Source organism: Meles meles, chromosome 4 (genome assembly GCF_922984935.1).
Source record: "Meles meles chromosome 4, mMelMel3.1 paternal haplotype, whole genome shotgun sequence".
Lineage (NCBI taxonomy): Eukaryota > Metazoa > Chordata > Mammalia > Carnivora > Mustelidae > Meles > Meles meles.
The window spans coordinates 40459069-40472849 of record NC_060069.1 but is presented as its reverse complement, the minus strand read 5'-3'; the positions used below and the strand labels follow the sequence as shown (position 1 = coordinate 40472849).

At 50.1% G+C, this 13781-nt stretch overlaps 1 protein-coding gene across 1 annotated transcript in view; it reads right to left on the bottom strand.

Moving 5' to 3' along the window:
- The window catches only part of PDIA5 (protein disulfide isomerase family A member 5), a 92502-nt gene that overhangs the window by 31069 nt on the left and 47652 nt on the right, over window positions 1-13781 (bottom strand). The window contains exons 8-10 of the mRNA XM_046002962.1: window positions 10716-10783; window positions 3519-3610; window positions 3357-3428 (exon numbers count right to left, since the gene is read on the bottom strand). Of these exons, the coding sequence (XP_045858918.1) occupies window positions 3357-3428; window positions 3519-3610; window positions 10716-10783 (232 nt within the window). The remainder of the gene's footprint in view (window positions 1-3356; window positions 3429-3518; window positions 3611-10715; window positions 10784-13781) is intronic.

Genomic DNA, 13781 nt, shown 5'->3' with positions numbered 1-13781 from the left:
GACTCCCAACATGAATGAAGGCCTTGTTCTCTGAGATGTTTGAGTGGGACTGGGGTAACAATGTCTATTCTGAGGTCATGCAAACATGACAAGGCAAACCGCGAGGGGCAGAGTCACTGATGTTTCTATTCCCTTCCTACCCTGCGACTCCGATTTCCTGGGCTCTCCAGACTGGGGAGTTCATACAGATCAGACCCTTATCTGAGGCCAGTGCCTATGCGGTAGATAAGAAGATACAGTAAACATTATAAGTCAAGCAAACTTTGTGCTCAGTACGCTTCTGGCTGAAATAAAAATACACAGGCAGAAACACCGGCTCAGTCAAAATAGACTACTGTGCATACACCCTCTAGGTGCCAAGCCCAACGCAGCAGCATGAAGCCTGCGGAGAGAATGAGAAATGTAGCCAGTGGGAGCACAAGGGGGCACACCTGCCATGATCAACCCACCCACTTCAGAGTCCTTGCACACTCAGACCCCGAAGTCCCCACCTAGCCCCATCCAGTGCCCAGTGGCCAGCCATTCATGGCAGGGGTCGGGGAGCGGGAGGTGAGATCTGGGTTCCTCTCTCCTGGGCTACTGAAAGTCATGCAGAGAGTCAGTAAGGCCAGATCCATGCTCATTCTTTCATACTTGGCCACACGGAAGCCCTGAGCAGCCAACCGGAATACCAGGGGAAGAGGTGCCAGAAAGCAGGAAAGGTGGGAACACTGCCAACCACCAGGATGTGGGACAAAACTGGTAAAGACTTAAAACACCTGCCACAGGGAAAAATCACATACACGTAGGGGGGAAACTAGAAGGACATTCACCAAAATATTACAACACATTATCTTTGGGTGGGGAAGAGGGAAGGGCTTTTCCTTTTGCCTAATTATATTTTTAGGAGCACATGGGTGGCTAAGTCAGTTAAGCATCTGCCTTCGGCTCAGGTCATGATCCCAGGGTCCTGGGATTGATCCCTGCATTGGGCTCCCTGCTCAGCAGAGAGTCTGCTTCTCCCTCTCCCTCTGCTGTTCCCCTGCTTGTGCTCTCCCTTTCTCTCTGTCAAATAAATAAATAAATCTTAAATAAATAAATATATAGATAAATATTTATATATATAAATATATATTTTATAGAATACATATCTTTTAAGTTTCTCTATAATAACGTACCACACTTGAAGAGCCTTGAAAGCAAAAAATATTTTCTTAAAAATTAAGGCAGCTGGCAGCACAGACAGATCCTAGCTCTTGCTGGGGTGTGAGATGAGGGGGCTCACTGGGGGTCCTTTAGGAGGTGGTCTCACTACCCTTGCTGTGTTGGGGGGTGGGCTATAGTTATGCCTTCAGAGGAGCTGTCCCCATGAGTGCCCCTGACATAGCAATCACTGGTGGTCAGACAGCTGGACTGGGCTGCCCGATGCTGACCCCGATGCTGTGTCCTACTCCTTGGAGTCACTCCACCAAACTTCTCAGCCTAGAGATCAGGACTGAACCAGGAACTGCTAACATTTCCTCCCCACATGGATGAGAAGAGGGAGAAAAGAAGAGATAGGAAGTGGGAGAGGGGGCACTAGCCCTGGGCTGCTCCAGGTCTCCGTCCAGAGCAGAGTCTGAAGGAGGAGCTGGGGTGGCGGTGGGCAGAGAGGAGGGAATGGGGGACAGAGTGCCAGGCTCCACTACAGAGACAATTACCTGTCTCAGAAACTCCCCTGATGCGCTCCCCTTGTGTAGGGGTTAGCAAGCAATTCTCAACACTTAAAAAACAAAACAAAACAAAACAAAAAACCTAAACCTTATCCGTCCAAAAGATAAGAGTGTATTTTGAAACCAGAAAAGGTCAGAGAAGGGGGAGGGAGGCAGACAGATTTTATGCTCTGGTGACAAATGAGACTGCTATTTGTTGAAATCTTTTCCCGAAGCAGAGTAAGAGCTGTCTGGCTGGAGGAGAGGACATGCTTATTATCAAATGAAAAAGGAAAACAGGGGAGTGAAGGCCCAGGTTAAAACAAGGAATACATGAGAACAGGGGGCCGCCTTCCCGGGCAGAGGCAGGAAACGAGAGAATCGATGGGGACAGAGACATGAAAATGCTTCCAAGAAACAAAAGATGCTGTGCACACACAGGGTTATCGTTGGGTCTTATCTCCCAGGGACCAACAGGACGGAAGACTGAGAGTTTCAACCTTTAGAACCTGCCAGTTTGTTTGAGGTGGGGGTGGGTACAAAATTCACCCTCCTTCCCATTCTGAAAATACACATTTTCAACCTTCGTATCTTTGCATAACTAATTCTTTAACCTTGTATCACTCAGGGAACGATGCCAGTGAATATCCACCGTGCCAGCAACTGGGGACGGGAAAGGGGGCTCTGACCAGAACCCCAGGGAGCTGTCGCCCAGAACAAGCCCCGCGCTACCTGTCCACGGCAAAAGCCTGAACAAGCTCCTTATCACTGTGCTCCACTACTCATTCATTAAATAAAGCTGAGAATAATGTGTTCCTTACCGGGCTGTTCTGAGGATTCCATGAGAATCCATATATGGATTTATGTTTAGAATAGGCTCAGCCATGAAGTGGAACCCAAAAAAATGTTAGCTGGTATTATCCCAAGAATTACACACAAATAACCACACACCGGCAGGGACCGGTGAGTGCCAAACTGATGACAGGCAGAGCTCAAAGCAGGCAGGTCAAGTGCTTGGGATGGCCCAAGGAGGCTGCCAGGAGAGGTGGCCCTCTCCAGCTCCCACAGTGGGGGACACAGACTCCCCATCCAACACACCAGTCAAGGACATGCCTAGCATGGTGGGGGTCCAGGTAAGGGATACTCTGCATGAAGCTCTAATCACATTACAAACAAGGATCCCAAGGTTGCCACAAGGCAGCATCTGTGGGGAGTGCTCATGAAGAAGGCAAAGCACTCTGCAAATCTAAGGTATCAGTACTTCTTAGAAGCTTCACAGCACCTAATACAGTGTAGCATTTGAAGTAAGGGTTCAACTGACAATGCAATTTTCAGAGAGGCCTGCAGGGGAGCTTCTCTCAAAACTGACATCCTAGATGAGAAATACCCCTATCACAGAATAGACAGTAAGGGGAAGCGAACAATTTGATATGCAGTCACCATGGCCAGAGTCATACCAAATCCTCCCAATTCCCACATTCTAAACCCATAAAGACCCCATCTTCTCCTAGAACTAACCCAGAAACCACCATTTGGGCAGCACAGTGGGACCTTTCCCTTCCGGGTTCTCCTCCCCAACCCCAGCCACAGCCCCTAGACCAGAGGCCAGCCCGAGGTCTAGCTGAGGCCCCTCCCTCTAGGCACAACCCTGCCCCCCCCCACCCCCCAGGGAACTGTCCCACTTACTTCTTCAGCCACTCCACAATGTCCTCAGCTGTGGACCCATAGTTGTCATACTGGAACAGAAACCGTCCTTTCCTGTGAAATGTGGACAGACAACGTGGACTCAGCCAGGGAAAACCCCATCCGGGAGGCAAGTGAGCGTCGGAAGGGAAGCAGGGGACTTACTCGAAATAGCAGATGGTGGGGTAGCCTCGCACATTATACTCCTCCTTGATGTTTTCAAATTCCGAGGGGTAGACGTTCATCCCAGCCAGCACCTAGGAGCAAGGGGAGAACAGACCTATGCACACTCCGCGCCGCAGACACCCCCGCCTTGTCCACCTATCCCACTGCAAAGAGACCAAGGGGACAGAGCCTCACAGACTGATGTGCGGCCCCGGGCAGTGGGGGAGCAAGGCAAGCTAACCCAGCTGGGACTGATGGCCGGGAGCTCTGGAATACAACAGGGTCTGGGCTAGGAGCTGCCCTCTGGAGCCTCGTTCTTTTCATTTGCCCTGCAGGGGGAGCCAACCCAGAGCAAAAACAAAATTCCGAGGGCTGAGGACATCTGGCCTTGCTACCAAGTTCAAACAGTTCCTGCTGCCATCCAAGTACGCATTAGCTTTCTCCTTGCCCATGTGAACTCAGGCTTAACTCCTCTCCTAGGTTACAGTCACCACTCAGCCACTCCACAATGTCCTCATGGCCTGCCCTCCGTCTGCCCACCTCGGCTTTGCATGCAACATCCTCACACCTCACGGCTCCTGTGCGGCCAAGGAGAGTGTGCGACAATCTACCCGCCTGACTCTCCTCCCTCCAGACTGTTAGAGCCCTCGCCTCTCTCCTACTGTTTGTAACCATCCCCAACAGCCTGGTGGGACCACCTCCGAAGTCTGAACTTGTTCTGGCTGCAGGGTCCCCATATCCAATAGCCCTAGGTGGGAAAGGAGAATTGTAGTAGTCGGGTTACTAAATACTAAGAATAACCCAGAGTCCCTGGAAAGAAAGAAGACGGAGTGGCCAGACATGGGAGGACTGCTCCACAAAGCAAGGCAGCATGGGGGGGAGGGGAAAGGAAGTTCAGAACCACCAAGTTCTTGATTTCCCACCAAATTCTCCCATTGACGGAAGTCACCTGAGCCTTGGGCAGTGTCATCCCTACAGGCACCTAAACACATCTTCCCAACTATTTTAGGTATCTAGCACAATGCCTGGCATACAGTAGGCACACAATTAGTGCTTACTAAATCACTGATTTTGCCCCATCTGTGGGATGCTGCAATGAGAATAAGCCTGAAATAGAACTTACCAGAAGCCCTGGGACCCTCTAATGGCCATTCTGCTCATTTCCCTAGACTGATTCAGCAGCCTGTTCCAGTAATAATCATCTACTTTAAAGTTCTGTTTTCATTCTAATTGATCTCCCTAGTGTGGGCACACATCCACCACGAGATTAATCTTCCATGTCCTCCTTGTTTGTGATATCACCTCCCCACACAAAACCTTTCAATCCCATGGAATACGGGCTAAGCATCTAACTCCACACTCAGAGACCATATGGTCTCTATCTCATTTTTGAGTTCTTCTTTCCTACAAAACCCTTAACTGTGCACCTGCTAGGATCCCAGGAATGGGACAGTCTGACACGGCTACACGAGCAGGAACCTGGACTGCCTGTCGTCTAAGGGACTCGGCAGACAGGGGTATACCATCATGGCTAGGACGCTTGGGCACAGGCATCAGGGTGTTGCTTTTGGGTCCTAACTCCCCCCACTCAGTAGATGCATTTCCTTGAACAAGTCAGTTGCCTGTGTGCCTTAGGCATCAGCAGCCACGTTCTGTGATTGCTGGGAGATGGTAAAGGGAAGGGATCCTCAACACTCAAAGTATCTACGGCTCTCAAAATGTGTTAGCTGTTAATGTCCACAGTAGCTGAACTATGGAAAGAGCCCAGATGTCCATCAATAGAGGAATGGATAAAGAAGATGTGGTACATATATACAATGGAAATCTTGCCATTTCCAATGATGTGGATAGAACTAGAAGGTATTATCCTAAGTGAAATAAGTTGATCAAAGAAAGACAATTATCATATGATCTCAATGACATGAGAAATTTAAGAAACAAAACAGGATCAGAGGGGAAGGGAGGTAAAAATAAAACAAGACGAAATCATAGGAAACAAAATGAAGGTTGCTGGAGCAGAGGGAGGGAGACAGGGTCACTGGGTGACGGACATTAAGGAGGGCATGTGATATAATGAGCACTGGGTAGTGTATAAGACTGATGAATCACTGACCTCTTACCTCTGAAACTAATAATACACTATGTTAGTTAATTGAATTTAAATTTTAAAAAACAAATAAAAAAAAAAAGGTTACCTGTTTTCATTAATACTACTGAGAAGCTCTGTGATTCTGCCCAAATTTGTTGAACACATGCTGTGTTCCCCTGGCCCTTACTTTGTGTCTTCTAGTCCTTTTGCTTAGAGGATGCCCCCTCTAACCTTTCAATTTCTACCAAAAATTGATTCATCCTTGAAGGCAAATCAAATCCCACCTTCCTGTGCAGCCTTTCCAAACCACCTTTGCTTGTGATAAACTTTTAATTCTCTGAGATTTTTTTTTTTTTTTTTAGTACTCTTGTGCCTCTTGGGGATACTTATTAACTAGGTAAATGTTTTTTAACGATTTTATCTATTTATTTGACAGAGAGAGACAGCACACAAAGCAGGGAGAGTGGCAGGCAGAGGGAGAAGCAGACTCCCTGTTGAGCAAGGAGCCTGATTCAGGGCTCAATCCCAGGACCCCTAGATTATGAACTAAGCTGAAGTCAGATGCTTACCTGATTGTACCACCCAGGTGCCCCGAGACAAATATTTTTTGAAAAACTATGTATGAACACTTTCTGGAGTCCATAAAGCCAAATGAGGCAAAAGCTGGTCTCAGCCTAAAAGTTAAGGTCACAAGTCCTGACCTGGAACCACACGTGCTCATGCCTCACGATCTAACAGGAACAAGATGGCAGCTTCATGGAGCTGGTGCTCAGGGGAGGGTAAAATTTCCACAGACATGAAAGTGAGACAAAACAAGACGCAGCCCAAGAAACAGGGAATATGCTGGTTTAACAGGACTGTAAGACACAGAACGGGGCAGGAGGAGAAGGGTGACAGGTTCACTGAGCTCACTCTGGAAAAGGCTTTAATGCCTAAGAAACCAGTACTTTATTCAGGGGGTGCTAGAGGCTTTTCTAGCTGCATTTTGGTTTTTTATAAGATTTAATTTATTTTGAGAGAAAGACCGAGAGAGCACAAGTGGGGGGAGGGGCAGAGGAGAGGGAATAGCAGACTCCCCGCTGAGCGGGGCTCGATCCTAGGACCCTGGGATCATGACATGAGCCGAAACCAAGAGCTGGATGCTCAACTGACTGAGCCACCGAGGAACACCACCCCCCTTTTCTTCTTTAAATATAAACAGGTCAGGGTGTAAGGGGCAAGTCACGGTCAGGGAGAGAAGTCAGCAGCCTCTGGCAATCACCCTGTGTGGGCTAACCAAGGCCTGACCCAGGATGGTGGGCAGAGAGAGGACAGAGGACATGAGGGAGAGAGATGTATGATGAGACCCCGGCAAAAAGGCATGTTGGCAGAGAGCCTGGGGTACTTGGGAAGGGGCGTGAAAGCAAGGTGGCGGTCTGCTGGGTGGGAAGACACGGAATTTTATTTTAGACATCCTGCATTTGGGACATAAAGGAGAAAAATGCAGACCAAGATGTCAAGCAGGGAGTCTGATACACAGTCGTGGAACTTAGGGACTCGGGCTCCACGGAGCTACATTTTGTTGAAACTGTGAACATAGGTAAAATCAATGAGGGAGAGACCATCACAACAAGGAACACAGTGCCGAGCCCTTTGCTCCACTATGCTAAAAAGAAAAGAGTCTGAAAAGAGGAAGCTTGGGAGCACCCTCATTTATTGAGTGGGAAGAACGGTAAGCACAGGGCAGTGGAGGGAGTGAGTCCTGTGGGTCTGTGAATTATCTGTAGGTTACAGAACTGTTTCCACATGCCAGCCATTCGCTCTTCACAACAGCCTAGTGAGGTAGACGGGGTTTGCATCATCATTCCCATTTTACAGATGGGGAAACAGAGACTCCAAGGCTATTTGCCCAAGATCTCCCAGCTGGGTACTAAGAGCCAGCACCAGAGTCTGATCTGCCCCAGTCTGTCACCATGACGACGCCTGTATGGTATTCATACCTGGACAGTCCTCACAGCCAAGGTTAACAAAAGACTCAGTGTGGACCTCAGTTACTAGCAAAGCTGGGAAGAGGAGGCAGATGGGAGAGGCTCTGAAAGTTGCTCAGAGAGGAAGGAGCAATGGCTGCTGAGGAGGATGTCAATTAGCAGCAGTACACCGGACAGACACCGATGAGTCAGCAGATGTTAATGACAGCCAAAGAGAGGCAGATCTGAGTCTGGAAAATGGCAGAGGCTGATGAGCATCGCTGACCTGGCCTGGCTTCCATCTTAAAGACATCACCAAGTTGAAATGTCCCAAGAAATCTGTACAGGAGGAAGGTTTCTGACCCTTGCCACAGACACGGCTTTCCCAAAAGGGTTCACAGATGAAGGAGACAAAGAGGAGACCGGAGGTGCTAGTCCACCTTGCCTGAAGCAGTGGTGAGGGGGCAAGTGTTTGATTTCAGGGGCCTACCATCCATCTCTCCCCTGTACGTGAGGACACTAAGGCATCACGCTTCTGATCGCCCTCTTTCTGGGGAGCTATGGCTGTACCATGAGCCCCTGCCTCCAGGAGCTTCCTGCAGTGGGCTGTATGTGTGCGGCCACACCTTTCCCCAGTTATGGAGCTGGGAAAGGCCGAGAATTTTCTGAAGGTGCTTTCCAAAGAAACGTTTTGTCTAAACGTACCCCAAGCAAGAAGACACAGAAGTGAGGCAATGAATGAGCTCACACAACACAGATGCCTTAGGCCAATGTAACTAACACCTGGCCAAAGCTGGGCTTGATCAGCCAAGCTCTCCAGGCACCCAGACAATCCCACTGAATTTTCTGTAATGTTGTCTAGGGAACTGGAAGGGTCATTTTTCATGTTTCTGGACTTGGGTCCAGGCAGGAGAAGCATACACTGCTTGTTTGGGTTTTTTTGTTTGTTTGTTTCATTTTTTTGGAAGCAAGTACCCTTAAAACAAGTAATCTTCAAGGCTAATCTTGAGAAACAGCCTCATATGAGCCCAAGGCTAATGGGAAAGCCCTCATCCCACAAACATCCGTCCCACTTTGTCTCTGTCCTTAATAACTGATGTTCTGAATTCCTTTAAAAAGGAGGAACATCAGGGCACTTGGATGGCTCAGTCGGTTGAGCATCCAAATCTTGATTTTGGATCAAATTATGATCTCAGGGTCGTGGGACCAAGTGTAGGGTCTGCTTGAGATTCTCTCTCCCTATGCCCCGCCCTCCACTCTCTCTCTCTCTCTCTCAAATAAATAAGTAAATAAAATCTTAAAAGGCGGAACATCATTTTTTATGTAAATGCAGAGCTTAAAATACAATGTTCCCAGGAGTGATAAGCCACACACTCATTCATTCATTCATCAACACATACAGGGCACCACTCTGAGCTTGGCCCTGTGCTTGTGCTGAAGAACTAGACACAAACCAAACAGAGCCCTAGTGCTCAAGAAGTTCACACTACAGTGAGAAAATCATAATTAGTATCAACGGGTGAATGTGATCTGGAATAAAAGTGAAGATGAGCAGACCTGGCCATGCATGGCAGGGACAAGCTCTGTGGGAGCACAGGAGGGGTTGGGAAGAACACTTAGTTCAGCAGAGAGATGCACCGTCGGCTGAGAATCTTCCAGATGTTGCACAAGACTGGCCCCAGGACCTCACCTGCTCTGATGGAGCTGGCCGGGCATTTGGGATTTGACTGGGGCTAGAGTTGTTTGAATTCCACAATACCACAGAGCTGGGAAGTGGAGTCAAGGACTTTTCTAAGGGTATGTGTGGGCAGACAGAGCACTGGGTAATTAAGTCTTTTCTCCAGGCAAAATAATCGTGAAATATGCTATCTACTGAGGCCCCAAAATGCAAAGTGAAACTTCCCCCCAAGTGATGTATCTGTGCCCCAAGGCCAAACATCGCTACGCGAGTTGCTAAAAATTCATTAGTGAGAAACAAGCAGGACCTTGGTGTCGCCCCAAAATGAGGTCAAGAGAGAAAGCACCAGTTCTCTGCAACCCAATCCTGCAGCCAGCTTGGCTGGCGGGGCTGTCACTATGCCCAGGTGCTGCATGTCAACTTTGTAAATTGACTTTGAACTGATCACCAACTTAATTTGATCTGTAAATATCATGATTCAGATTTAAGACCTCAGAACTCCCTTCATGGGACTCTGGCTGGCTCTGTCACGATGGCTCGCCTCCCCACAACCTTTCAGAAGACGCGTATGAATTTTTCCATGCTCCCTGGAGGAGCCAGAAGCTCTTTCTCTGTTGCCACCAACAGAAACAAAAACAAAACAAAACAAAACCCCAAATCTCTGTGGCTCAGGATACATGCAAAACTGACCAGACCACATGGTAGAAAAGAGACAAGGTCAGCAGGTGGGGCCACAGAGATGACCAGGACCATCAGTGAGGGGTCCTCAGCTTGGTGACCTCTGACTGCCCAGCTTCCCTGCCCTTCCTGCACCATCCTGGCTGCTCCTTCTTGAGGACCGTTTCCTCAGTGACTCCTCTTCCCCGTCCTGTCCCTGAAAGGTGGGCAACCCCAAGACAACCCTGCCTCCTGTCGGATTCCCATCCCCCCACACTCTGCACCCCCTCCTTCAGAGAGCGCCTGTAAGCTCAGGTCTCCAGCTTCCTGTCTGGACTACTTCTTCCTGCTGTCATTTCCATGGTCATCCCACAGCACAGGAGCCAGAGCCTTGGCAAGCCTGGCAGGGAACTGCCCCTGAACCTGCTTGTATTTTGGGCCCACCACTGGTTACCACGCCCCTTTACTGGGCTACCCGGCACCAAGAGCCTCAGCCCACCTTGGCGCCTAGCCCCCATCATTCTGGAGCCCTGATGGTCTGCTGCTGGCCCCTGGTCACCCAGCAATTCCACCTGTGCTTCTCGCTGGTTTCCTGGCTATTGTGTCACTGGCCTTGGTTGGACAGGCACCAGATTCTCCCGGTCTCAGCAACTCTGCAGAGTTCTTACCATCCATCAAGGATAGGTCTGGGTCACAGGTGCAGTAGCAGGAGGAGAAGTGCTCACAATTTTCAAACCCACCCTCCCTCTCCCCCTGCCCTGAACCTCTCCTCCCACAACTTTCCGGGTGAGCCAGCCAGCCCTGCCAGGCTCATGGGCCTCACTTACGAAGTGGCCTCGCAGCTGGGTGGCCGCCTTCTGGAAATGTGGCATCATCCTCTTGCACATGCTGCACCCTGGTCACGGGCGGGAGAGAAAGCAAATGCCGTTACACCGGGTACCAGGCCCCTGTCCCCTGCCCTCCCCGTACTCCCTCCCACCCCAGGCTGACCTCTGGCAGCAAACATTCACCCAGCCTGCAGAAGGGCAGGGCTATCCCAGGGCCTGGGAACACAGAAAGAACGGGAGGCAGAGGCCTGGCTCTCCAAAGAGCTTACAGTCTTGATGGCATAAAATAGGATACGGCCCAGCAGTCGCTCATCAAACATGGGCCTAAGCAAACATGACACGGCTGGAGAAGGGCAAAGCAGGAAATAATTTAGGGCTGATCAGGAGTTCACCAGGAATTCCAGGAACCAGAATGGAGACAGGAACACTCAGCTAACAGCCTCCCTTGACTGCCCAGTCAGGGGCTACGAATGAACATGAACCACATGCCATCAGGACAAAAATGGTCCAACCACCGAGACGATGAGCTTTGGATTTCCACAGCCCTTTTCCTTCCATGTACAAGAATAGCTGGGCAGTGAGTGGAGCGCCAGGCCAGGATTGGCGTGCCTGAGTGCCCCTCTTCACATCATGCACTGCATGGCCCTGGACAGGTCACCTATCCTCTCTGGCTGATGGCTCCTTCTGGCAAATGAGGAGGGTTGGAGCACACAACCTCAGGGCCCCTCCATCTCTGACACTGGACAATCCTATGAGGTCAGCTCAGCCTTCTGTGGGGTTCTGTGGTCTACCATGGTCACACTCTTCTCCCAGGACACTGAAGGTCCCCCAAGCCTTGGGAGACACAGGGCCCAGACAGTCAGGCTCCAAAGATCCACGACTACTTCTGAGTGACCTTGATTTAGAAGTTAGCCCCAGCCCACATCAGTTGGAGCAGTCCACATTTCGGCACTGAGTCCCCCAGGACACGCACGCATGTTTCTTCAGACATAAAGAATTCTGACATGACAGGCTGTTCCTCTTTCTGACAGCCGCTCTGCTGCAAAAAGGCTTTGAGATGCAACCCGAAGGCCGCAGACACCAAAGCTGCCTAGAACCCCATGTCAGGCTAGATCTCATCTCAACATGACACTGTAGGGACAGGGCCATGCGGCAGCAGGCCGACAAGCTCTAATCCATGTTAGCTAACACGCGGCAGACCTCAGGCAGAGTGATATACTGATCAGAGAGGTGCTCTTCCCCACCGGGCCACACACAGACACTGCAGAACTGTGAGCAGGTTCAAGCTACCCCGGGGCCTCGGGAACCTCCCCAGCACCAATTCTACTGTACCAAATGTAACACAGGCTATTCTGACATGGAGCCCCCCAAGTGCCCATGGTCCCTCCCTGACATGCCGGCCTGGCAGACCGACGGACACACACTGGACACACGCCAGCATATGAAGCATGGGCTCAGGGTCATGCCATTAGTTCAGGCTTGGACTCCAGGAGACTCAAGAGAGCAGGAGCTGTTGCAGGCCAGCACGCAGTACAAGCCTACCACTTCTGCCCTTAGGAGACATGAGGTACCTCTCTCCAGCAGCCCACACAGCACCACCCCCACAAGTGTCATGAAGAAAGGAACATGACACTTGCAGGGGACACTCTTCCCACTGTGGGACTGCACAGAGGCTGGACACAGGGACAACAAGGGCACCTTGGCCAGATGCCTGTGCCCCATGCTGGATGACACACAGTAGGGACAACAGGCCACACAGGAGAGGAAGAAGCTCTGCTCTGAGGAGAGTAGGAGACCCAGGCCTATGCCTCCCCTTGGCCATTTGCTGCCTCTGAAAGGCCCGCCACGTGGTCTGAGCCTTAGCTTTGCCATCTGTGGAGTGGGAACAGCACCTGTTACGTGGGCTTAAGGGCAGCGCCTGACACTCAGCAGGGGCAGCACTGTGAACACAAGACCTGAATGTATGTCCCCGCTACATCTATGGGGGGGCGGGGGGAGCAGAGTAATTTCGGGGGAGGCACTCCTCCACAGCGGACAGAGGCTATCACTCTTGGGAGGGAAAACGAGTGGGAGTGGGGGGCACTTGCTTTCACCCACCCTTTACTTGGTGACCGGATGAGGGGGTGAGAGTCAGACATGTTCATCTGTCAGGAGCTTAATTTATGAACAGTCTCCACAGGGGTGGTGTCTCTCTTCCAGCTCTGACCCTCTGCAGCGGCAGAACCTTACCTGCTGCTGCCATGCCCTCCCAACTCCCTGTGGGTGGAGCCCGGCAATTCTGGAAGAAGAAGTTAGTGAGGTGAAGAGGTGATAAGAGGAGTAATAGGAAGCTCCAGGCCAGCCAGTTTCCAATTTAACCTCACCAAAAATAGAGATGGGACTGTGATCCCTATCTGAATTTATCTCTCAATGGATTCAACTGAGAGGCAGGGGAAGAAGTAAGACTGTCACTCTCAAATCCCCAAAGTTACAGTAGTCACTCTTTTATTTGCTCACTAATTCAGTCAACAAACATTTACTGAATAAGCAGTAGGCCCTGAGGACCTGGACTCCTTGTCAGAAGTAAAGCCTCCCAATGCCTTTGGGTTCATTCACCCCAAACAAACATGATCAAAGGATCAGAGTCCTAAAAGTCTATCCACTTACAGAACTGGTGTTTCCAGCAATAAGCTGTATTATGAAGCCATGAAGGCTTGAGTGGACTAGTATAATAAAAGCACAAGTTTGTTTCAATCAAAACAACCACAAAAGAGTCCTGGGGTTACCTGGGACCCAGGAGACCGTCCAATCTGAACCCTCCACAGAACTGAACTTAACAGTTCCAAGTTTTCTCCCTCCTTCCCCAACTACTAATTGCTCTGTGACCCCAACAAGGGGTCTAACTTCTCCTCTCCCAGCTTTCCATTCTATAAAGACAATAACTATGCTTGCCTCTCTGCCTGCTGTGGTGAGGAGGATGGGACCACTGCCAGACAGCCTGGGGAAGGGCTAGGGAGAGATGGCTCACGTATTTTAATACAAAATGCTAGGGAGCTACTCTTTTAAGTGGTCAACTAGTGTCATTAT